The 26,110-nt window shown below is 39.1% G+C and overlaps 2 protein-coding genes across 8 annotated transcripts in view; both read right to left on the bottom strand.

Moving 5' to 3' along the window:
* LOC103153487 (chloride intracellular channel protein 4) overlaps positions 1-26,110 on the bottom strand; it is a 79,123-nt gene that overhangs the window by 5,001 nt on the left and 48,012 nt on the right. Inside the window, exons 1-2 of one of the 2 annotated variants that reach the window (XM_007574428.2) lie at positions 11,470-11,975; positions 320-429 (exon numbers count right to left, since the gene is read on the bottom strand). In XM_007574428.2, the coding sequence (XP_007574490.1) occupies positions 320-429; positions 11,470-11,538 (179 nt within the window). In that variant the 5' untranslated portion in view covers positions 11,539-11,975. Of the gene's footprint in view, positions 1-319; positions 430-11,469; positions 11,976-26,110 lie in introns of those variants that run through there. The other variant, XM_007574435.2, reaches the window with a different exon arrangement.
* On the bottom strand, positions 12,884-25,175 carry LOC103153504 (serine/arginine repetitive matrix protein 1). Of its 6 annotated transcripts, none has more exons than XM_007574445.2 (17): positions 25,063-25,174; positions 24,369-24,458; positions 22,689-22,811; positions 19,985-20,155; positions 19,668-19,762; positions 19,302-19,514; positions 19,010-19,201; positions 18,803-18,922; positions 18,478-18,686; positions 18,271-18,351; positions 16,504-16,590; positions 16,162-16,297; positions 15,946-16,032; positions 15,391-15,864; positions 15,089-15,296; positions 13,818-13,991; positions 12,884-13,717 (listed from the first exon to the last, which is right to left on the bottom strand). In XM_007574445.2, the coding sequence occupies exons 1-17, from the start codon at positions 25,081-25,083 to the stop codon at positions 13,607-13,609; spliced, it is 2,592 nt and encodes an 863-aa protein (XP_007574507.1). In that variant the 5' UTR covers positions 25,084-25,174; the 3' UTR covers positions 12,884-13,606. The 6 variants fall into 6 exon arrangements, with proteins under 6 accessions (XP_007574507.1, XP_007574514.1, XP_007574524.1 ...); XM_007574452.2 differs by having other exon boundaries at positions 18,478-18,653; XM_007574462.2 differs by having other exon boundaries at positions 18,478-18,650.

Below are 26,110 nucleotides of genomic sequence, written 5' to 3'. Positions count from 1 at the left end.
TAGGCAAAACTAAAGAAAAATTCTGAAGATCACAGTTTTCTTATCCAAGTGGTTGGAAAACATGTTCCGCACCAAACAGGAAGGGAGTCGAGTCAAGGAGCTTTAAATAGTTTCTCTGGAGCCTGCATGTTTATTTTTCTCTCATTTTCTACAGCTTGGGAAGGGGTCATGGGAAAACCAAACAAGGAGTGGGGAAGCAGCGAGCGTGTTAAAGGGTGGAGCTGGATCAAAGGGCTACAGCACAGCTCCACCCAGGAAGAAATCAAAAAGATGCATTTTGTCTGAAATTAAGCAAGGTTTAAAAACAAGCAGGCCTCACCTTTTCAGGTCCACTGTGGTGACGTTAAAGACGACTCCTTTAAGCCAGAGTATCATGAAGAGCCTCTGAGAGAAGGGGCAGTTTCCGATGCTCTCGCCGTCGCTTCCCGCCTTCAACAAACAGAGTGAGAGTTAGAGAAGCAAAAGAATAACCAAACAACTTCACGTATCTTTCTTTAGAAACAAGGGGACAAAATGGGTAAAAAAAAAAGAAGAAAACAAAACAGATTTAATCACTAGAACCATGGAAACCCTAACAGTCAAGATCTAAACATCTCTGAATGCAGTCGGCTTGCATTTTAGGGCTGCAATAATTCAACAAGTAGAGATCATATCTCTCTTACACAACCTTTACAAAGTTCACAGCTTTTCACTTCACTCCCCAAGTGAGGCTCTGTTTCAGACAATGACTCTTTCAGGCTCTCCGCCTCAAAAAAGATAAGTAGGAGTGAAACGCTGGACACCGACTCTAAAGTCCTAAAGACTTCAGCACATTTTCCTCTTCATCAATCTGGAAAAACACTTCAGAGTAACGGGAAACTTAAGAACAAGACTTTTCTTAAGTAAGCCTGCACAAACAGGCTGAGCAGGGTGATTAATCGACACAAACTCTTCCAGTCTGATGAATACTGTTTAACGACGTGATCAAAACAAACCGGGGGGTTGAGAAAATCAAAGCTAGCCAGTCACAAAGAGTTTGTTTCCTTTGAAATAAATGTCTGTGAGTGATCCGCCCTACTACAAAAGAGAAAAGTTAAAAGCAGCGATTTGTTTTCTCCTTCACACCGAACAATAATCACAAATAGACAAACCGTCAGAGCAGTAAGAACTTTACCCGAGGTATCCCAATAAAATCTTCTTAAATGCACATTTAGATAAATACCAATATCAAATTTAACAGCCTGAAATTACATTAGTCTTAAAAAAAAACTTGTATAACTCCAGAACAATTAAAAAAAAAAAAGTAATCTAAAAAAGGTTTTTAATATGTTTTAATGATGTAAAGCCCCTCACCCCGGAAAACGTCCCAGTTAAACGACATTTACCTAAAATCCTACGGGGTTTAGAGTCCTTGTCAAACGGTGCCCAGAGGGTTAGAGACTCAGTTAAACTATGTTTAACTGAAGTCCTAAAAGGGGCGCAGGTTTTAATGTTTTTATCTTTTTAAATCTTTTTTTTTTTTCAAAATCTCTTTCTCACTGTTTATTCAATGTCACATGCTGTTTTTATTTTAATTATGTAAAGCAATTTGAAATGCCTTGCTGCTGAAATATGCTATACAAATAAAATTTGATTGACTGATTAATACAAAAATGCGAGCCTAAATATTCCCGAGGAAGACTGATGACTCTCTCTACAAGGAGGGTAAGCAACAGATCACCATTGCTCTTTTCAGAGTGCTGCATTCAAGCATGTCAATGGAAAGTTAAGTGGAAGGAAGAAAAGTGGTGGGAAAAGATGCACTTAGTAGCAGTCAGTTCTTCAAGAGAGCACAGAGTTTGATGTTGGACATGGGCTTGACCGGTCACATGTTAAGGATCCAGTTCTTGCTTGGCAGTTCAAACTCTATTCAGATGAATGTAAATTGTGCATTTCACTTGGAAGTCAAGGAAGATGGGTCTTAATAAGCACTTTGAAAGTTTTCTGTATTCACAACATAAAGGCTGATTTCCTTTTACAGCAGGACTCGTGCTGCTGAATGTACCAGCACCGGCGTTAATGATCGTCTCATCATGGTTCTTGTTCGACAAGAAAATTTCTCCGATTTAAACGAGACACAGGAAATCCATAGAGCATTGTGGAGAGGAACATAAGGCGCTACACTCAACAATGCTGACAAGCTGGGAGTGCTATAAAAGCAACCTGATCTTCCTGAACACCTCAGCTGAGCCACAGCGGCAACACCTCCAAATCAGGCCGAACTGATAAAGGAAAATCATGCAGAACCAAGTACAACGTGCCTTTACTCTTTTCTTTTAACCAATTTAGAAAATGTCATATTTAAACTGATTAAAATTAATAACGTCCCATTTTTAAAGTTGAACAACATAAAGGTGAAAGTTTCATATTTATTTTGCGGGCCCCTGGATGTGTTTGTGCATGTAAAGCAGTCCATCAGTTCTGCAGAGCACAAGCTGAGGTCATTTGAATGCTGATGCCCCGGAATATATTCATTACGGTAGAGCTGCAGAACTCTGCATTCCCCTCTCTCTCTCTCTCTGTGCAGTTCTCCTTAAGGCGGTTTCACGTTTTCAAGAAACTGCACAGATCATGCAAAGTGGGCCGAAAGATAAGACTCATAGTTACTATAGGACAGATTTGGAGCGAGCATTGTGACCGATTAAAATCAGTTGACATCTTAGATAAACACTTTCCTATCAGAGATGCAGGTCTGATCTGTGGACAATAGAGGACTTTGTTCCAACCAAACCCAGCATTTTCTTGCTCATGTGGACAGACTTGCTGCTGTTGTCCTCTGTGTGACGCCCTGTGGGATGGCTCTGTTTGATCTGTCTGCTGGCTCCCATTGTACAGCGGCTGTCCTCTCCCTTTCCCTTTTTTGAACTCAATATCTGAAACGCTGGGATTAAATCCCACAGCCATTATTTGGTAAATGAAATTCCCCTCAAGCGTTTGCATGATCAGCTCCAGAATAAAGCTCCGGCCTCGGGGCAGTCGGACCTGCGTCAGGATCAGAAGGACATCAGCGGGATGATTATCTCCCAGCGCAGCGCCTACAGAGGAGCATTCAGGTCTAGATCAAGGGTGGAAACGCGACACAGCAACTGTTCCCATAGCAATGGCTGGAACATATGACATGGAAAGGAGAGCTTACAGCATGCAGAGGAAGAATAACGCAGGTGAACTGTCTGAAGCGCGCTCTCTGTCAGCGGTGATAAAATGCAAAGCGCATGACAAAATGGCATTTGTAAATCAAAAGAGGGTTTACTGTAATTCAAGATAGAGAGCAGCTTTAAAATAGAGTACATATGAGTCACTGTGATCGAGAAAGAGGGCACCGTTTTCGTCCTTGTTCCCAGAGCAGTGGCAGACAGCAGCTCTCTGCCAGGAGAGATCGGCAGCATGACGAGAGCCAGAGACGTTACAGGAAGCTAGGAGGAAATTAAGGATCAAATGTTTTGATAAACATGAAGGAGTGTGAGGGGTAATAGATGCCTTAAGTGGGAATGAAAGGAAAAGGTTAGATAGCAAGCTCTGCAAGCAATGTGCTCTTTGGCTTACAGCCCTCTTCTTCCTCCTTCTTTTCCCTTTTAATTCCTTCTCCCCTGATCCTGGGCCCCTCTGTGGAGTTGGGGGGGGTTGGGCATTTGGAAATAAGGGAGAAAGTATTCCAGAAATGTCCTGTTACACCCCCCCAACCAAGATGCCTTCCTTAGTTTAGGAGGTGATGCTGGGAGAGAAGAGTTTTACTGAAGAGGACAGCAGAATGATACTGTTCTCAGCGTTGCCATTAAAAGGTGAAAATTCATAACCCAGAAGAGGTTTGGGACAGCCTCGTAAACAGTGTCCGCCTTCGTCCTACTAACACTTTCCAGAGTTTGACATTTAGGAGAAGGTTTCTGGAGAAACTTCTGTAACGCACCAGCACAAAGCATGGCTTGTTTGTCAAGTTTTAGGTCATATTTTAGCAAGAGGAAGGAAAAAAAAAACACAAATAAAACTCATGCACAAGAACAAGCTATGTACCCATAAAAGGCAAAACACATGAGTTGGCAAAGGTGTAGCTTTTCCAAATAGGGCTGTTATTCTGATGATTATTAGGGGAAAAAATCTTAGCATGTTATGCTGATTTTTTTTTACTTGTTATGCAATATTAGAAATGCATTAAACATGTAAATAAATCCATACATTGCTACTGATCTGATCTGTTGATTATGTTTTAGATTAACCGATAAATAATTGGATAGCAATAGGTGCTTAATAGATTTTTTTGTTTTTTTTTTTGCAGAATTTAAACTGGGTAAGGCTAAAACTATGCCACTCAAGGAGTTCACAGAAGATAAGATAGATAGTTGCATTTTTTTAAAAATGTATATGTTTTTGAACAGTTTTGCCTTAGCTGTTGCTGTGTGTGTGTGTGTGTGTGTGTGTGTTTTTAAGCAAATTGGCATTTCCAGCTAATGATTAATCGATTATTAAATTCGTTGCTGATTATTTCAATAATAAATTCATCACAATTAATCATTTCAGTCCCATTTCCAATTAATTCCTTAAAGAATGTAGAAACATTTACTAGTGACAACTGTACTCATTTGTTTTCCCCAGTATTAGAAATGTCCAGCAGCTGCACACATATTTAAGTCATTTGGATAAAAAAAAAAATTATTTGAAACAGGAAGTAAGCATCAGCTGACTTTTGCAAACAGCAGAGAGAAAAATCAACAGATTCCAAACACACACACACACACACCGTTGCAGTGGAGGGCGTGAGTGTGGTGTATCTAGGAGACGATGACCCGGACAGTGAGGCCAAACAAAAGTATTCAGGATGTGGCTGGGTATGCACTCCCAGGCACAAGCCCATAACATTTTCCAAGCATAAGACGCAAGCTCGACATGCCGTTTCTGGAACGGTGACGCGACAATTCTCTACAATAATGAATCCTGTTCATGCAGGGCACAGTCCGCTCAGCCTCTGGTATAGAAAGCTAATTTTAGTAACGTGGCGGCCCGTGCAGCTCCCCTCCCCGACACACTTCTTTTTCTAAATTGGTCGGACTGCTCTGAAGGTTCAAGCCGCACTTGACCGAATAAGGAACTGACGATGCAACGAACGCCACTGCTTCCCTCCTGATGCTTTCACACAGTAGGAATGCAGCCATGGAAACCTGAGGGCAACGCCTCTCGAGGCTTTCTGGAAAAGTCTCCAGAGTTGGTGGGTGACTAAAATAAATCCTGACTACATATGAAATGAACAACTCTGACATAATTACAGAGCTTGTACTGGAATTTTGTTCACTTTATAGATATATATATATAAAAAAAAGCTAAGTGTAATAATTACTCATGGGCCATATTTTTTAATCATTCGGCGCCTTGCAAAGTTATGCACACCTCTTTGAATGTTTTCATACTTTGTGAAGATGGGATTTTATATATGATACACCAACATAACGTAGTGCATGTTAAGATCACTAAGCTGCTCCCGTGTGTTAACAGATTCTCCCACCTGTACTGTAGATATTTTATTTTATTTTCAATTATTTCAATGATAGAAAGCTAAATACAGTTTGGATTTGTTACCTAAAAACTGTTCCACATTAGAACAACATTTTAATTTTCACTTATCATAAAACTGAAATACATAGAAATTTCTGATTACAGTGTAAGAAAATCTGAAACGTTTAAGGGCTGTGCCTACTTTTTCCAAGACATTAAAGACAAAAAAGCTAAAAAATAAAAAAATCCTTAAGGGTAAAAAAAGTGAGGTTTGGCCTTATGAGTGAATGACTCAGACTGGATCGGGTGGGTAATGAGTCCTGACCACAGTCAGAAAGATGAGTGTACAGAGGAGTCATTTTCAGAGGGAATATGGGAAAACCAACACATCTTTAGTCCGGCTCTGACTCAGGCTGCCGTCACTCTGTGGAAAACTCAGAACTTTCCAGTCAGTTGTCTGACTACTGTGCTGGATTAGTCCATGAAAACCAGTGGATTTGTGTGGAAACTTTGACCCTGAAGACTAAAAAAAGCCTTGAGCAGAAATGAAGGGAAGATAAAGGTAAAACAGGAGGTAAATGTTTCACCTTTACAGCTGGAAACCAGTCCCTAATTCCAGAGCTGGCGTGCCGATCAGTGCCAAAGAAACCCTGGTTTTATCAGCCCCGCTGAACAAACAGAGGCCAAACTGACGTGCCAAAGATTTGCCTCCCAGGTCGTCTACTACATCTTGCTTTTCCCTAGAACACTATAAATAATCAAATATGCAAAGCAACAGCTCGTGCTCCAGTTTGCGAGTTTGAATAGGTCAGTACATAGACTATTTTTATGCATCTTACTGCCCTTTCCTTTCAACAGGTGTTGTATTTCTAATTTCCATACAGTATGAAAATACTTCAAGCCTATCAAAAGGTCTCAAAGATATGAATGTTGTCTTTAATAAGGATAACTTTCATTTTAAAAAATGATCTTGCAGAAGTGAAAACTGAAAAGCTTAATAAAAATGGCAACAAACAACCAATCAACGTACTATTATTAGTAGTGCACGGAATATGTGTTCAGGTTACATATTTGAAGGAGTCAGCACACACCACATGAAATACAAGAGAGCATAACTTCAGTCTTAAGTTACTCGTCTATATGATCAACATTCTTTGCTAAAAGAAAAACCAAACAAACAAAAAAACACACACATATATATGAATTCCTTTTTTAATCCCATCTCTTTTCAGCAGATGAATTGTGAATACGCAACAAGAAAAAAAACACAAGTTACTCTCACATTAGGCTTATTATTTCACGAGAATGCTCTGATCCTAAATGTTTTATCTCCAGATGTTGAACTTACAAAAATGCAGGCTAAAAGTTTGCGTTTTGGTCATTTTTGTTTCTCTTCCACATGTCTGTGGTTACAATCAACATTCTCTTTAGCTGTGTAACATTTCTACTAAGTTTTCCTCTTTGTGTTTTACTACCACAGGAAACGGCCATAAAGTAATAACTAAGGGTGTAGTGGGAATCTCATGGCACGAGATGCAACATAGGAGGCAGGAAAACCCATCAACAGCACCTTATTACCACATAATTAAAATATTCTTTATTGCCTGCCATGTACCAATTTTTATGTCGTGTGACGAGGATGATGAAATTTTGTCCAATCATACATAACAAAATAAGCACAGAGCAGCTTTGTATGAAATAAATGAAATGGAAGATTTTTTTTTCTTCTGAGACCAAACTAAGCAGTCAACCATGTCCAAGTCCAACTCTGTCGCTTTCTACAGCAAAACAGTGAGTTGGTGCATCTTTGGGATTAGAAAGTGAAAACAGGGTCCAGCTAAAAACCAACAAAAAAAACTGCCAACAAATTCTGATCAGAAAAGGAGAGGCCACATTTATTTCCTTAAGCCCGGCCGAGTGGCTTGGACAGAGCCACTCATCCTCAGAACAGCTGATGAAATGTAAAAGGATGGAAATAAGTTTTAAACTTAAAGCTTCAAAATTGATTACGGATTGACTATACATTTGAAAAGTTTATGAAAAATCTTGACAAAACTCATGCATCAAACTGGCTGCATCGTGCATCAAATGGTAAACAGAAAATGGTAGACCCAAATACTTCGTACAATGAAGCTAAACTGTTTAGATATTGTACATCTATTGTCTATTCCTTCATTAAAACAATCTCTTTTGTTGGTATCCAAATAACACCAGATCTTATTTCACAGGCAGAATTACTAACCTTGTTTGATGTGGTCAAGAAGAAGGTGCGTTTTTTAAGGACCTGGACACAAATTAGTTTTGGTTTAATAGAAATTAAAGGGACTTGCTTCTGCAGCACCTGTTCAAATTGGCGTAATAACACACCAGCAGATCGATTAGGCCAGCAGCCAGAGACTCAGTCAACCAGACAGAAGCAGCAGCTCAGGGCCGTGCTGCAGAGGCAAATTCACAAAGCGTAAACAACACACAGCAAAACTCTGCGGCTAAACTGTGAGACAAGACATTAGCCTTTGTCCTCTAACTCACAATGCTGACAGATGACTAAACCGCTTTATTGATTTACTAATAAGTAGAAATGGTTGCTCAAAAGGAGATGAAGAACAGCTTAAAACAGAAAAATAAGACACCATTCGGCCTTGGATGTCTCACTGAAGAAGAAGATCTTTGTGTTTCCATAAAACCGTCAAATCACAAGGCACGTCTGACCGTCACATGCTGCAACAGATAGCACACCACTGGAGCAACTGTCCCTCAGGCCTCACAGTAAATCTCACAGGACAGGGACTGTGCGAGCATTAATGTTTACCATGAGGTTCATGAATAGAGACGAGAAAATAAAACCCGACTGGGAGCCCCGTCAACGGCAACAGAAAAGCTAAGCTGTCGTCAGCTTCAATGGTTCCCATGGGACCGTCCCAGAGGACACGCACAAACACAGATGGGCTCTTCTGCCATCCAGACCTAAAAGCACTTCTTAGAGCACATTTACTGGCAGCAGGCTGGAAGTCTGGAGGCAGCAGCAGACGGCTTTGCAACCATAATGTGTGACCCTGGCACGGTCTCGGCGTGCAGACGGAGATAAGGACTGCCTGTTTCCCAGACTCATCAGTATTCTGCTAATTTCCATTCAGTCAGGTCGGATGGAGGCGGAGAGCGTTTCAGTAACTGATAAAAATATGCTTATGGTACCCTTTGAACTTTTCTTTTTTAAATACATATTTTGTCCCATTACAAACTTTTATCTATATCATTAGGGCTGCGCATGACAGACAAAATAGCACAAAAATAGAGGCGGGGGGATTATCCACGGTTTTATAAAAACTGGGAAGAGTGTCATTCATTTAGCCTCTTAAATCAACACTGATAAATAAACCAAATTCACCACAAGTCATAGTAAATATCATCCACCTGTGTGTAGTTTCTCTGAATCCATATTCAAGTCGTATGCATCCACATAAACTGACAGGATGGGCAAAGGGGAATAGTAAAAAACAAAAAGCCAAACATTTAGAAGTTTATAGTTGTAACAGGACCACATTAGACACATGCTACATTTAACACATGGAGTCCATCACCACGTAAAGTGACACTTGATGAAGGTTATCTACTTGATGTTTCGATGAGTGGAGGTGCCAAGTAAAACAGACGAGCGGACGACAGGAAGTCAAAGTCCAGCACCAGGATGCTACTGAAAACAAAATGTTATCTAATCTTTTGATGAGGTCAACATTGGACCGTCCCACTTACAAAGCCATTATGTCATAGCCATGTGCAATTCGACGCTATAAAAACAAGCAATCATGAGAACCGTGTGAAATGCTGCCATGGCAATGCGAACATTGTTGCTATAAACATGGGCAGGTAGAAAGAAATGCGAGATCATCCAAAATATCTCAGATCTGGGGCCGTCAGATTCTTCTAAAAAAGGTAAAAGGAGTTTGAGGAGAGTCTTTTTTTCTGGAAAGATTATTAGTCAGTTTGGAAATTTCACAGTAATGTGACAGATATGACATCGCACTGCGTGGAGAACTTACTGAACCCCACCTCACAGTAATGTGCCTGCGTGTCTCTGCTATTGTCTCCCATTACTGGGTTTAACGCAGCAAACTGAGAACGACGACATCAATAATACATGTGAGCCACTGCAGCTCCGAAAAACAAAACAAACAAAAAAAAAGATACACATTGCACAAAAAAATGTTTGGACTGCATGGAGCAAGGAGGGAGAGGCAGATGACAAAAGTTAGCCACAGTTCTAAACCTTTGAGACCAGGGGATGATGCAACCTCTACTGCAAGATGTGAAATCAGAAAGAAAGAGAGGGTTAAGTTTGTTGCTTAGTTCCAATAACACAGACTTGTCTTTAGACAGTTTTTCCTCAATGTTCCCATGGAAGTCTGCCACCTCAGTAAACACTAATGCTTAAAAGTATCGACATACTGGCAGGTTTGGACTTTTTCCAACCTGAACTGCTTTGTCATTCGGACAAAAAAAAAAAAACATCCATCAATTCATGTTGCCAAAGCAACATGAATTGATGGATGGTCAATGCAAAACATTCACAGTAAGCATCTGAGAAGAGTCAAGTATGAAATGTACAAGAGATGAAATGAGCATCACCTGGTCAATTTGGATTTGATGGCATGTTGTGATCATATTCTTAGTTCATTGTAATAAGTTTCAGTTTAAATATTTCCCACTGCACGTTTGGAAGATTATTATGGGAACCTCCCTTTGGAGGTTTTACAGATGCTGAAGAGAGCACTTACTCTTTCTGAGCTGGGAATGCCAGCAATCCCCCAGAATGAACTGGAGTGTGTGATGGAGGTGGCCGGGAACTGTTCACCCTCAAATAAGCGTAAGAAAATGGATGGGTGGATACATTTCTGTTTTGATTAGCCTCTGTTTGAAGCAGAAAACATTTCTCATGTAAAGTTATTTATTTGATGCTTTACCGTTCACCGTGCATGTGGTTGGTACAAGAGTTGCAATGCTGCAGAAACTAAATAAAAAGAACCACTGTAACAGGAGATTTCATAAAGTTGCAAACCTTTTGGTATGTCCATCCCTTCCAAATATTTGTGCTCTCAAACCAACAACCTCTCCCTCAATGCAGGACCACCTCCCACTACCCTTCCCCCCCTCCCATTTACTATTTTCCCGCCCTGGAAAGGAACACATGCTAAAGAAAGAAAACAGCCATTCACAAGTCCTCACCATCATCATGGTCCCTGATGAGGCAGAGCTGCATGAACTGACCTAAACGCAGTAGGCCCTAACAACTAGAATAGTATAATGTAGAAAATACGTATTCAAATAGACAGGCTGCATTGAAACAAAAACACACAATTTCACCAATTTTGTGTTGAAACAAAAACCAGCATACCTTTAAACAAAACAAGCTGGGGACTTCACAGGCTACTTGATGCCCACAATCCCAAAACATTTAACTAACACAACTGATTTCCAAGACAATCAGCTGCTTTAGAACACGACACCTTTCAGGAACAAACGCAGCACAATGAAAATGGTACAATGAAAATGGCACAAAAGCATAATTCCCATTGTTTGATCAAACCAGACTGACCGCAGTGAGCCTTTGTTAAGCGCCCCGTTTCCAATTTACCTCCCCTGCCCCCCAACCTTTGCGGGTAAAACCTACATCCACCCTGGCTAACACTCTGCAGACTCCACCTGGTTCCAGTTATTTAACATGAATATGTATTTAAGAGGCAAAAACACTTGGCATATCACAACAATAAAAAAGTCCTCCAACCGAGACGTAGCTAAAATAAAACGTTTGAACTACAAAAAAAAAAAAACACTTGAATGTATTAGTACGATTTTTGCTTCCAAAGGCGTTAATGAGACTTAAATAATCAAATTACTCACTGATATTACTGTAGCAATGAGTCTTCGCAATAATAATAATAAAAAAAACTTCTACGACTTGTGCTGCAGTCTTACCTTGACAAAAAGCTCGATAACGGGTTCGTTGTCCGCCTTTACTCCGTTCTGTGGCACGGATAACGACATTGTGGCTGCTTCTCTCAAGTTTTAGGGCAAAAATGACTTTTTTCCCCTTTGCTACCACGCCCGAATCAGTTCGGTTCTTTCCCCCCACCACTTCTATTTTCCCCCAACTCTTTCTTTTGGTAATTTTAGCACCAAAACCTCTTGGATATTTTCTTCCCCTCCGAGGAGGAGCGGCAGTTAGAAGCAGACAAAAGCGAACAAGGAGGAAAAAGGGCAGCGGGGTCTACCAAGTACAACTGTTTCAATGTCCACTACGCTAGCGTAGCTACAAAACTATCGTTAAAGCGCGAAGCTATCTCTGCTGGTCTTGTGTGGAGAACAGTGATGGCTCAGGGTGGGAAGAAGCAACGGGAATACTTAGCAGCGTGATGTCATTGGAATTGTGGGAGGGAGGTGAAGCTTGTGCTGAAGATGGTGATCCCTCGGAGCCGCTTGGTGGCTGACTGCAGAGGAACGATGGGTATGGCAAGCTAATTTACGACATAATAGTTATTCATATTACTTTAAACCCTGGGAAAAGCAAAGTCCAGAATTCCCCATATCCTTGACATTTTGACTTTAAATTACTTTTTCAAAAATTAAGTTACTTTTTTTTTTTTTAAACGGCATGTCAATAATTATCTATACTCTTGCACAATCAGTAGAAAAATCTTCATTGACATTACAGCAATGAAACCTTGCTGACAAGTTTTTATCACCTGAGAACCAAAACCTTCCAGGAACGGATGTAATTTGTTCAAAATGCTTCTTTTGCTGACTTAAAGAGCTCTTTGTGGACAAGGACCAGGGTATCTGAGGACTACTGCATCAAATCAGTGACTGCTGCTGAATGATCCCCCAGACTAATCTGAAAAACAGATCATTCTGTTTCTCCAGACTCTGGAGCTCTCTTCCTTTCAACTCTGTGATCTCTAAAAAGTTGCAAACTTATCTTTTTAAATATATTTGATTTTACAAATAACTTGTTTTATGCATTGTTGGCTCAAGCTGTTGTACCATCTTACTGAGAAGCGCTTTGCAATGTTTCTCTTGAAAGATGGTATATAGTTTTACTCACATTTGATAAAAAGTGAGCAAGTAAAAAAAAAAAAAAAGAAAAAGAAGTGCGCTGTGATGACTGCATGGCCACTCCATGAATCACCCTGCTGGGCACCATGACTATCAGACCTCTGCTGGGAGATGCTGTGCCTTTTCTTTACTTGGTATCAGATCAATACCAAAACATCTTTGTGCTATAACTTTTCAAAACTTTTGGAGCTGTGCTTTGCTTTACACTTTGCCAATCATACTTCTTTAGTAGATAAACATGAGTGACAAAATTTAGTTTTAAACAGAAAGGTTTACGCTGTGTCTTAAAAAAAGGTTTAATTCTGAAAGGATGACAGGATGACGAGAGAAAAGGTTACTAAATACAAATCATACACTATAGCAGTCCCACAGAAATTAGCACAGGTCAGGGGCATCAACATAAATTGCATATCAATCAATTTAGAAAAAAAAAAATAAAGCATGTTTCACATCAAATTGCTTTCATTTTCAAATAAGACAATTTCAAAGTCAGAATAAAGCAGGTTAAATAATCCAACACCTCAGTTAAGTTAGAATATGAAACAGGATATTTTATTAAAGACTCTTCAGCTGCACGACATTGACGCAGCTTCCACTGTGAAAAGACATTAGTAACAGTTTCTTATTGTATGGTGTTATTTCCCTACGCTCTTCATATGGTCAGTGGTCCATGCACATCAGAGGTAATCACTGAACATGCAATCGCTTCTTAAATGATCTACTGTACATCAACATATCATTAACCTGCCCAACTCAAACCTATGAAATTAAAAATTTCTCCTGTTTAACAATCTCAAAGTATTGACAACACAAGTTTTACAGTTTAGATAAACTATCTAATGGATCCATTTTTTTTTTCTTAAAGAAACTCACTTTCCAGAATGTACCAAACCTGTAAAAAGAAACAAGATTCAAGAATCAACAATTTGTACATTCTAAAGCTGAACCTAGGATGATGACAAACATCAAAAGTGAAAGGAAAACTCAAAAGCTTCATGTTTCAGGACATCTCTGAAGGAGACATCTGGGCCTTCCTCATTGAGCGCAGTGCCTTTTCTCGGAGGTGCTTTTCCAGATCGTCTAAGGCGTCATCGACTTCGCTCTCCGATTCCTGCACAAAGATTAATGCATCTTCTTTTAAATTTACCAAAAATTATTTTGATATCATGCCAAAGAATATCGGCGCAAAAAACTACAAAAGAATCCTTTACCTTTCTCGAATCGCCGTCTTCCTCTGCAGGTCGACTCTCTTGGACGTCTCCGGTCGCAGCAGCACTGCTTTTCTCCTTCTTATGCTTCTTGTGCTTTTTGTGCTTCTTATCTTTCTTGTGTTTCTTTTCCTTCTTCTTCTTCTTTTTCTTTCCACCACCATCAACATCTGAATTCTGAAAAAAAAAACCAAATGGATGTTTACATTATGATTAATGTAAATGTAACCTCGCTTACGTCATAGAATTGAACTTTGTCAAAGTCATGAGCTCCTTTTTCTGTCATAAATTTAAGGACAGGTGCATCTGAGAAAATTAAAAAGTATCAAAATGTGAAATTACTTTAGTATTTAAAAATTTAATTTTTACACAGAAAATTAGATATGAAATACCAAAAAAAAAAAATCAAAAATACAAACTTGGCTAAACAGACAACTAAACCCTGCCGCCATTTGCCGAGGCTCGTCCAAACTATCAGTTTAAATGTGAAGTTTAAAAATCCACTAACATGGCGAGTTTATCTGGAGATGACTGATCTGAAGTATTTTGTCTATGAGGTCTACATTGTAAAAGGAAAAAAAAAATCTATTTCCTAGATAAAATAATTACAGTGTATTAGCAGCACAGTAAGCATACTGTTACACATCTTAAGTAACAGTTTACAACCCTTTGCTCTTTATTAGAAAGAATCCTACGACTTCAGAAAAGGTTACTTCAGTATCTAAAATGGTGGAGTATCAAATTTTGTGACAACCGTATTCAATACTGGCCTTCAGTTCATCCGCATCACTAACTCTGGTGTCTTATCTTCCTTTTAAGACTTAGTAAACTCTCTATGGGGTTTAATTCAGATCAGAAGGCTGAAAAATTAAGCTAGATGACATCACAGTCATTAAAGCAGGCATCAGGACTCCAGTTCCTGCTGGAGAATGAAATCAGAATCCTCACAAAACTCAGCAGAGAGGCACGAAGTCCTTTAAATATTTTGGTGGTGCAGTTGTGGTTTTGATCAAAGAATTCAGACAAATACCAGCAGATGACATGGCTCCTCAAATCAGAACAGACTGTGGAGGATTAACATTTGTCATCAAGCAGCTCAAATTCAGAGCCTCTCAATTTAGTTTTAAGAAACTGATCTTCATACTTCTAAAAACTTTTCATTAGCTGTTAATCAAAATGACTAGAAATACACACATGGCATTTCTGATGCTGCATAAAATAAATGAGCTTTGATGACATTCTAGTTTATTGAGAAGCGACTGTACTGGACAAACCTTGCTGGGAGACTGACTGCCAGAACCACTGGTAGCCTTTTTGGCCGGGGGAGGAGGAGGTGGAGACCCGCTGGCGGAGCGGGAAGGTGACGGGGAAGCTGAGGCCGGGGCCAGAGCCGGGACCGGACGTTTCTGAGCTGCCGGTTGAGGGGAAAGCGATCGGGATCTGGACGAAGCTCTTCTTATAGGCTTCGGACTGGGAGAGATTCTATCAAAGAAAAACAAAAAGAAATAAAGAAATTTAGAGGCTATTGAAAAGCGACATTAAATCTGCATCTGATGGAAACATGTCCTAAACTCACCTTTTGTTACGCGGCTCTGGGGTGCGAGACACCCTACGGATGAGCTTACTGCTATGTGGAGGGGACTGCTGTCTTCGTTGGGCGGAGGGGGACGTGCTGGACGAATCAAAGCGTCTCTGGGGACTAGTGGACCGCCGAACAGGGCGACCTCGGTTAGCGGGGGAGGGGGAGAGGCGTCTAGCAGACATGACCGGGGATCGGGTGTCCCTGTTCGGCCTGGCAGACAGTGGGCTCCTTCTATGTCTCGGGGGAGACGAGGAGGAAGGAGGCGAGCGTCGCCGCTGTGCGGGAGAGCTTCTACGTTTAGGTGATCTGGAGGAGCGTCGCTTAGGGCCTGGAGAAAAGCGCTTCGTGGGAGAACTGGACAGCTTCCTCTTCTGTGGAGGCAAAGGTGAGGGGCTGTAGCGGCGCTGGATAGGGGGAGAATATCGTCTGGGGGACAGAGAGCGACGGCGGGGAGGAGGGGAAGGAGACCTGGGAAGAAAAGCATTTATAAAGCAAACCAGTTTTTCAAATATTAAATGCCAACGTTCTTCATCAGTAGCAAGATTATACCTGCGTCTGGGAGGGGAGGGAGATCTACGACGTCGAGGGGGAGAAGGAGAGCGATGTCTGCGTCCAGGAGATGGAGAACGTCTCCTCCTGAAGGTACAAGCGTCAAACAATTGTTTTTTTTGTTTTTTTTACTTCACATTAGGAAAAATATGAAAATTATATGCGGAACAAATCACTATCAAATAATCTAGTTGTTTAAAAATCAAGTTGTCTGACCTCGGGGAGGGATCTCTATGTCGCCTACGAGGTGAAGGCGTACGGCTGCGTTTCCTCCTTACTTCACCATTTCTGGCGCCTGGCCCTGCTGCTGACCTCTTAGGTCCTTCATCTTCTGAGGAGGAAGATCCTGAATCTGAAAGAAAGAAAACAAAAATCTAACTTTTTTTTTTTTCTCATGGCTTTAAGACTTGCTGAAAAGACAAAAACAACAACACCAAGGTTGGGACAAGGACACAGCTTCTAAAGTCCATGAGACGATGGAGGCAAGATGACAGAAGGAGACTCGGTTAGAAAGAAGGGTGAAAAAAATAACGTGGAAAAACAAAAACGCTTCTTAACCTGAAGAGGACTGTTGATTCTGCCTGCGATATTGACGTCGCTGCTGCACCGAATCTGCTGTTGCCCCTTTTTCATTTTTATCCTCCTCTGAAATGTAAAGCATTGAGCGTCTGATCAGTGTGAGCAAGGCCATGGACAGAGTGCCAAGGAAGAGTTACAGAAAGTACTTAACAGCGTTCACAGTTGGCTTTGTCAGAATATGGTGCAATATAACAATATGGGAGGTGCTGGACTCAATTATGGAGTTATACCGTATGGCTGGATCTATTTTTGTTCAATAAACCGACTTTGTAACTTTGTAAATTCACTGCTTTACAAAAGTGTTCATACTCCTTGACCTTTTCCCCATTTTGACACATTACTACCAGAAACTATGAAGGATTTTATGAAACATATAAGTTAGTTAAGAATTGTAAAGGGGAATTCTTAAACAGATTTGTTCACCAGTCATGAATCTCTGCAGGTCCTCCAGCATTACCAAGGGCCTAAGAAAGGCATTTTGGATCATTTACTGCCACAGTGACAATTTTTAATTTCTTATGATAGGAATCTGGATTTCTTTTTTATATAAAAATAAATTCAAACCGATAGATTTTTACAATTTTCTCCATGAGAGCATTCAATGAAAAAATTAAAGGTCCATACCGCCCACCCCTTCTCTCACTGTCTTAAAGCTGGGCCATAATTTCCATTCCAATTAAATAGTGCTTTATGAGATGCTCAGAGCTTGGAATATTATTTTATAATCTAACTCAATTTTAAATTTCTACATCTAAAAAGAGATCAAATATCACACTTGTGTAGTCTATTTAGATGTAAATAAGAATACCTCAGTAAAGAAGAGGGATGAATATTAAAACACACTAAACTTTTTATATCTATATTTATAAAAATTGAAGATCATGAATGATTATTTTTTTCTTTACAATACTGCACTGCTCTGCATTTGTTTATCCCAACCAAAAAAAGAAAAAAAAAAAAAAAAAAAAAAACCCAGAAGATTGTGGTTGCAAAATATGATAAGGGTCAAGATGTATTAAACTTCGACACATTTCTGTATACTCACAACAAAACTTGGATCAAGTTAGCAAATTAAAACTTTACAAAAAATATTCTTAAGTAAACCTTTACTAAATCTTCTGCTATATATTTGCTATTTTTTGGACCTAAAGCTCTCCAACACCTGGACAGTTTCTTTGGTGTGACAATTGTCATTTATGTTCTCTACTGATGACGATTTGCAACTTTATACAGCATTTTCACAACTCACCTTTTCAAACTGCATTACTGTACATTATCATGATTTATTATTGAGGTAAACAGCAGTAGAGGTGTACATTAAATCAAGGTAACATAGCATGTTTGCCATTTTTAGACAAATTGTATTTTTTCCCCACCAGTGCTAAACTGGTTCTAGTGTTATCTCAGTACCAGAAGCTAGAGGTGTGGCCATAGTAACCAAAAACCAATCCAAAATGTTTTTAGCACCATTTTTTGGAACCAATATTAAATTTATCATTCACTCTAGTTTAAGATAAGAATCACTGGGCTTCAATAGAAATAAAAAAAATATTCATAAATTACAGAATATGTTTGAAGGAACACTTGTTTAGTAGAACTGTCAGAAGATCAGCAATTTAGTATACAGACATGTAAAAAAATATATATACTCAATGGCTTTCCACACCAGTCCTTTCTTAAAAACCCATTTATAGTCCAGGGCTGGTCGTTGTATTTTTTTTTTTCTTAAAGACGACAAACTCTTACCTGACTCAGACCCCTCAGAGGTTCTGGCCTTTACAAAGTCAGATGGAGAATCTCCCCTTCCTCCAGGTTTTCGCTTAACACCTGAAAGTGACAGATTCAAATCTCAACATGCATTCACTGTAACTGAAACCTGAAGATGTTTGGATGAAATAGTCTGACTGTAGTAAAAAAAAGTTTGCTCAGCAGAACAAGAGGTGAAGGTCTTACCTGATGATCTTGGCGGGGAAGCGGAGCCCCGGCCTCTCCTGGCTCGGGGAGACGGCGAGCGTTTGTCCTTCCCAACGGGGCTTACAGAAGCACCAGGACGATGGAGCTGTTTCCGGGGCGGCGTGGTAGATATTCTCTTCACAGGTTTCTTAGGTGAACGTGACCCTGAGGAGCTGCTACCAGAAGATGAAGCAGAACGGGAACGCCTCCTAAAATTAACATATTTCCAGTAATTTAGGGAAACCTAATCAAATGAGATCAAATCTAATTAAGTTAATCTTCGGGGACTTTAAATATCCAATGTGTCTGTGAAGGTGTGACTGACCTGCGAACAGGAGACCGCCGGTGTCTGTGCCTGGAGCCGGTGGGGCCACGTCTAGGGGGACTCCTCCGACGGGGAGACATTCTCCTTCTGGGACTTTGTCTTCTACGAGGGGAGTAAGATCTGATATAGTAGAGAGAACACAATTTTATTACACGTTTTCGACATTTGTTTCTGTGATATTTTTGCAAAAAAAAGAGAAAGCATCACCTAGACCGGGAGCGTCGCCTGCGAGAACGAGAGTGAGAACGTGAGCGAGAGCGGTGGTGGGGTCTTTCCTTCCTTGTTTCCTTTTCTCTTTCACGAGACCTTGGTCTTTCATCTTTTTTGAGCGATTTCTCTGGGGATGGTTCTTTGACTTCGGTCAAAGAGTCTGCTTTAACTGACTCTACAACTGTGTCACTATAAAAAAAAAATAAAAAAAAGACAAATGAATCAATACATTTTAAGTATGCAAGAAGAAAGAAGCCAAATCTAGTTGACACAAAAAGGGGAGTTTTACATTAACCCAGTAGACGAAGCTTCTTGGACAACGGTTTCTGGCAGGCCTGTTCCTGATGTGTCTGGCTCCTCAGGCTGCTGCTGAGACATTTTAGTGTTGGACTGCATCAGAGGTGGAGGGGGGGAGTCTCCAACAACTGGGCTGGGTTTGCGCACTGGGGATCGCGACGGACTACGCTTCCTTTCACGCTTCCCTGGAGACCTCGTCTTCCACCTTATCAGACACGCAGTAACATTAGATTCAATACAGAGACAAATCCACATGTTTAAATTCAGATAACTTTCATTACAACAACAAAAAAAAACTGTCTGCAAATTCACACACAAAGCAAAAGAAGCCCAAAGAAGGAAAAGAGAAAACAAATACCTTCTTGGGCTCTTTGATCGAGTCCTTTCTCTTGTGTCCTTGTCCTTCTTATCCTGGTCAACCTTTTTCAAAGAAGCAAGCTTCTCCTGTTCAATCTGCCAGATATGAATCACATGTAAAATGATGTATAAGATTTTTAATAATATTGTCAGTGTAAAATACTGAGGTAAACTGGATCACCTCTGTCCAGATTTCTACAGGAATGTTTTAATCAGATAAGCGTAACATAAAAAAAACTAGCTTGTGACGTGTTAAGATATTTATTCAAATTTGAGATTCCCCACAACACCGAGCTGTTCCGTTGTGAAGATAATCACCTGTCTCTGTCGGATTTCTTCTTTCTTCTGCTCCAGAAAAGCAGAGGGGATGCCAGCGATGTTCTCCTGTGCGCTCAGCAGCAGGGGCCAAAGGTCCCTCATGAACTCCCGGGCGTTCTTCCCATTCAGGAACCCCGTCAGGTTAATCTGCATCATCTTGCTGTCGGGGTGCTGCAACACAAACATGAAGGGGAGAGAGAAACAAATATGGCCATTTAAATAATTGAAAAGAAAACATCTAGAGGGAGGCAGGGCCCCAGAATTGGGGTGACCTGCCTTCTAACCCTGTCTAAGCTAATCCTGAGTTATAATTAGCCTTATCAAAAACATGTACAGCTCTGAAAGCAAAACTTAACATCTCAGAGTTTCACTATTAGAATTGTACACAAAAAAAACTAAGATTAACTCAGATACTGTATTGTACTCAATCTCTTGGCACTGACAATGTGAGTTAGCTGAGGGGAGACATATCTAGTAATAAAAATGCATGCAAAAAAATGTTTTAAAACCCCAGTTACATCCCAGTAAACCCTATCGCAATCTTTTGAGAGATTATTTGTATTCCTCAGAGCTACCCCGCTACTTTTCATCCCTGTGCCACTAACCACCCCCAGTTCTTCCAGTCTCCCCACAGTCTATAGTTCTGAGGTTAAACAAGTAAGCACAATACAGAGTGCATCAAAACCCAACACAGCAAGTACAGTTCCGGTGTCTTCAGTGAGTCCCGTGGGATCAGTGGGCACGGAGCTCCATTGGCTGGCTTCCGCCTCCCTACTGCTTGAGACTCAACCACCTTGAGCATAATGTTATATCATTTATCTAAATTGCAAGAGACGAACAAGCAATAATGAGTACACAGTTACACAAAAAAATATATTTTTATTCAAACTAGATAAAATTGAGACATATCATAATCTCAACTCTATTACAGTACAATTTCTTTCCACAATGCAAACATAATTATCTTACAGTTAGCTTTTAGCACAACCCCTGCAAATAAAAAAAACTAGGGCAAGCTAAAATTTAAAGTAGAACATTAGCTGAAAGCTATGCTGCTGTCAAAACAAACATCATGTGAAATAAATACCTAAGAATTTGAGCACAGTAGAAAAATCAAAGTCCTAACCAAGGCTAGTATCCATAGATGCTTGCAAAGGGTATTCCATGGTGTAATCAAAATATTTAGGATTTTTTATTTAATGACTTGAGTTTCTGCTTCACACTGGCCTTCTATTACTAAAAGCAAATGTGTGTGCAATGATAACCAGCCAATAGTAGACTTCACAAGAGATTTGTGTTATACGAAAAAAAAACCTTGTCTGTTTTATTTCCTTGTTTTAAACAAAAAACGTATGAGGGGAATAAAAGGAGATAGCTTATTCTGACAGGAGTGCAAATCGGGTTATTTGAGACTAAACTTCTTAGACTAAAGCTTGTTATGTAACAGATAAACAGTTTTTAATGAATGTGTGCATTGGTAAGCTGATATGTAGCTGAAAAGTATTGTTTCTAGTAGTTAAAATTGTTTTTTGCTGACCTCCAGTGGTTGAAGTTATCAACTTGCAAATGTAAAACACTCTCCTTTTATCTTTAAACAAGGAGAGTTTTGGGATTTAAAGATGTGCAATAAAAAGTTCATTGAAAAGAGAGAAATTGATCCAAAAAAATTTAAGAACTTAAAAAAGGAAAGCAAGTCAACTTGAATAGGTAGTAAAGGTTTTAGTAAAAATTTGAGCTAGAAAAAAATTTAAGGCACCAGTTTGTCATTGGTTACTATGGCCTTAACACCATTTTACAAACAGTTTCACTTTCAGTTTTTCTCCAATTAATGACTAAGGTGAGAAGATCTGTTTTTTTTTTCCTCCCTTAACATTGTTTTATAGTTTTTAACAACTTATGGCTACTCATAGCGATCCCTATTGGCCCTAGCAACACTGCTTCACACTTTATTTAGGAACTTTTAAAGGCTTATGTTCTTTTTCACAATTAGATGGAAACTAAGCTATGGAAGGGTGTAGGTAAAAGTGCAACTTCAGACCCCACCCTAAAAAGCTAAAGGTGAAACTTGCAATCAGGGGGGTCAGTGAGACAATACTTTTCAGTTTAGGATTTGAAAAGTAAAGAAATAATTATACCAAGAAACAAGCTACAGATTTTTTTTTTTTACTTTTTCTGTATTATCTTTTATCATCTGTAACATTGTTAAATATAAACTTAGCAGCCTAATTATAAACTATATATGTACATACGGACAGTATGATTATGGTACTGTTCAGTTTTGTCTTTCACTGGCATGATATGGATGATCCCTATATACAACTCACCTCAAAACACACACTGCACCATGAAGGGAGAGTTGGGCTCAGAGACTTTGGGCTCAGGAGAGAGCTAATTAGATGTTGGTGCTATACTTCTGATGCAAGGTATAACATCCATATTGGTTCAGGCCTTTTAAATCATAAATCACATCATCATTAGAAGACTGCTGAATAAAGGCATGTTGTCACAAAACAGCAAAACATGGAAATTTAACACAAGTCAGATTTAAACCAATTTTTACTTTACCCATTCAATTTCAGTGTCACTAGGATCTGTAAATATTTGTTCATGTCCCTTCTCACTGGCTTAACAATACCCTCAAATTAACAACAGTTCTTTCAATAAAAAAAAAAACAACAACAAAATATTAAGACAATGACTTTACCTTTTCTTCAAGTTGGTTGAATATGAACTCTATGACCACATCATCCTCAAATCCCAGAATCTCAGTCACACGTTGAGTGATCCATGGTTTGATGACTTCTAGGTTCACTTTGGTCATGTCCACCTACGGAAAGAACAAGCAACAGTTGTGGAATTGTAAACATACAGCAAATATATTAATAAAATATATAAATACTATAAAAGTAAACTTATGTCAGCATACATATTTTTCAACAATAAGGTAAATGGCTCACTCTGCGCTTCACTAAATAACTCATTTGAACCAATGTTCAAGTGAATGTAAGCATAACAGATAAATTCAGCTGATGTCCAAATGGCATGCACACATCTCTACACATGTTATAAAATTCAACTTGGAGGAATCTCAATGATGATTAGGGATTTTTTTTTTTTAAACTGCACATGCTGCATTCATGTACAGCTGGAACACTAGGATGTCCCAGCTTAAATATTAACTTCAAAGTAGGGCTGGGAGATATGGCTGAAAAACCTAAGATGCAAGTGTTTCAGATCAGTCAACATCAATAATAGTTGATTTCTGTTTTAAATATCTGAAATACTGCCAAATTGGGGGTGGGACCATTCCTGTTCTATAACCACACCGTGTTTTTTTTTTTTTTTAATTTTTTATTTATAAGTAGTTATGAGGCAAAGTGGTGAAACCTGAAACTGCAAGTTACTCAACAGGTTGTTGCTATGTAACCAAAGAGTGAGTTAGCCGATGCCACCAACCTTGCTAATGGGTTGTATTGGTGGCATCTGTGTAGTTCTGGATTGGAGTTCAGCGAATATTCTATCAGATGTATCATCTATATTGATCACATGTCTATCGCAAATTAGATTGTTATTGATTTATTGTCCAACCCTACTCTAAATATGTTTAAAAGTCATTTAAACATATTTAATTATCAAATATGGGCAGTTGCTTTTAAAAATGTCTTAAATTTAACACTAATTGTTTTCAATTGGTTAATCTCCAGTTAGTTCTAAGCTTTTCCATTCTGAAAGTTTAGAACAGAAAATCTAATTAAGTTTAAAAACTGAAAAAGATTATGTGCTTACTGCAGAACAAGGTGAAAAAATATACATGTAAATATTTTTAATTTACTTTTACCGAAAATGTAACAAGAAGAGATTTTTGCCCACTGCTACAGTCCTACAACAATCTCCTATAAGGAAATTTGGCAATGCAGCTATTAAGACTTAGCAGCAGTAGGTCACTCAAAGAGTTATTTTGGGCTGATTAGAGGTCAAAATTGCTTATATTTTTTAAACGTCAACTTGTTTATATGGGCCACAAGTGCCGCAATAAAAAAAACTGTACCAAAAAAGAAGATAACATGCAATTTATTCAGCATAATATAAAATATAAAAGATTTGTTTGTTTTCTTTATCTCAGAGAATTTTTAAATTACATAAAAATGTAATGCTTTTAGTAAACTACGTTAATATGATGTTCTGAAATGATGCATATACTAATATATAATAGAACCTTATGCATACTGGACAAGAAAGTCCAGTATGCACATATTTCCAGAAGTAACTTCGGTTTAATCATTTTCGTGTAACCAATACTTGAGGAATTTTAATGCAACAAGTTTGTGTTTTAGAATATAAACATCCACGTTAATAATAAAGCTCGTTGTCAGACATAGCCCACCTTCTTGTCGAGACATTCTGCAAATTTCAGCTGCTTCAGCAATTTTTTCTGCTTGTTGCTGAAACGGTTGTCTTGCTCCGCACTCGTGCCCTAAAATAAAAACAGGCAAACATTTTTCAGTCAATCTGGGTCACACATGATGATCAGTTGCTAAGTCACCAGCAGGAAGATAAAGGTTTCGTAGTAGTCGTCACATTACAAACAAGATAGGAACATTAGGGGACATTAGTAAGCAAGAAGTCAACAAACCCCGGTGTAACATTTCTAATTGTGTAACATTTCTAATTAACATCGGCGCAAACGTGTTCGCGAATAGCTTGTCGAAACATTAGCGACGCACCGGCCAGGCGCCATCTTAAGCCAAGGTCTGGTCTAATTCCTGCAATATTACCCACGAATAAGCCAAAAACATTTTAAACCGGCAAAGTAACATTTAATGATGAAGTACTATAATAAACACTTGTTATATAAACACTAATTCATTCCTAAAATGCCTCAGTTCAAAGAAACCCCATAACGAAATCCCGAATTATTTGACATCAGTTGATAGACGAAGCCACGACCGCACTGCTTCTAACAGTATGGCCTCCTACCTAAACACACACGCCATATTCACGACAAATATCAACAATATATGAACATGCAACCAACCAAAACGGCGATAACGCATTAGCTATTTGCTTAAAGCACTTACGCGGAAAAATCCCGCGTCCATTTTTGTTGAAATATGATTGTTTCAGGCGCAGTGGAGAAGGACGTGCGTCGGCCCGGTTGAACTCTTGAGTGGGAAGCCGGATGAAACGTGCGTCCCGTGAGGAAGGAACCGGTACTGCAGCTGGAGGAGTAGTTCCTATTCTGTATTGGAGAACGAAAGTTACGAAAGCAAATCTACGTAAATTCACACTGTTTACTACGAGTATCGTTTCACAGCAAGACAACAAGAATCTTAGACTAGGAGCCCGATCACATAGTACCTTTGTGGGACCTTTTTTAAAAATATTTATGTGCCACTACCACTCTGAAACGTGGTAGTGGCAGCATAATAATGTGGGGATATTTTTGTTTATCACAGACGGTGAAGCTTGCCAGAGTTGATGGAAAGATAGGTGGAGCTAAAAACAGAGCATTCTGTGAGAAAATCTAGATCCCTCTTAAATGTATAACTATAATTACAGTATAAAAGTATAAAAAAGTATAATTAAAGAATAACATATACATTATTTCAATTTTGAAGAGTTTACAAATTCAAATGTTCAAATTATTATTTTTTATATAATTTACATCTGAATGTAAAGCGTAATTCTCATTTTTATAGATAGAGTAAAACACAATTTTGTTTTATCCGTCCATGCTATGGTAACTGTTCAGCATACACAACATTTCCATGCACTATTCTCCAAAGTGATTAAAGGTTGATGATGGTCATTCAAACACAACTCTGGCAAAAAATCAAATAAATAAATAATGACCTCCTGTCAGATTCTACATCAAGTAGCTTTATTTTTGATATCATAAGAGTGTTTTAAAGGCAGCCAGAATGAACAATGTGGTAAGCAGTCCAGAGTTAGGTGAGTGGCCATACCAGAATATTCTGGCAAACAACAGTTTTGTAACTCTAAAGGTTGCCTCTGGTCTATTGTAAAAAAGATATATATATTGAAATAGAATATTGTGTTGTTGCATGCAGGAAACATAACATTTAGAGATTTCTGTTCCTTAAAAATAACAATGTGTGTGGTTTT

The sequence above is a fragment of the Poecilia formosa genome, unplaced genomic scaffold (genome assembly GCF_000485575.1).
Source record: "Poecilia formosa unplaced genomic scaffold, Poecilia_formosa-5.1.2 Scaffold8, whole genome shotgun sequence".
In the NCBI taxonomy this organism is placed as follows: Eukaryota; Metazoa; Chordata; class Actinopteri; order Cyprinodontiformes; family Poeciliidae; genus Poecilia; species Poecilia formosa.
The sequence above is the reverse complement of the archived record's forward strand: the minus strand, read 5'-3'. Positions and strand labels throughout refer to the sequence as shown.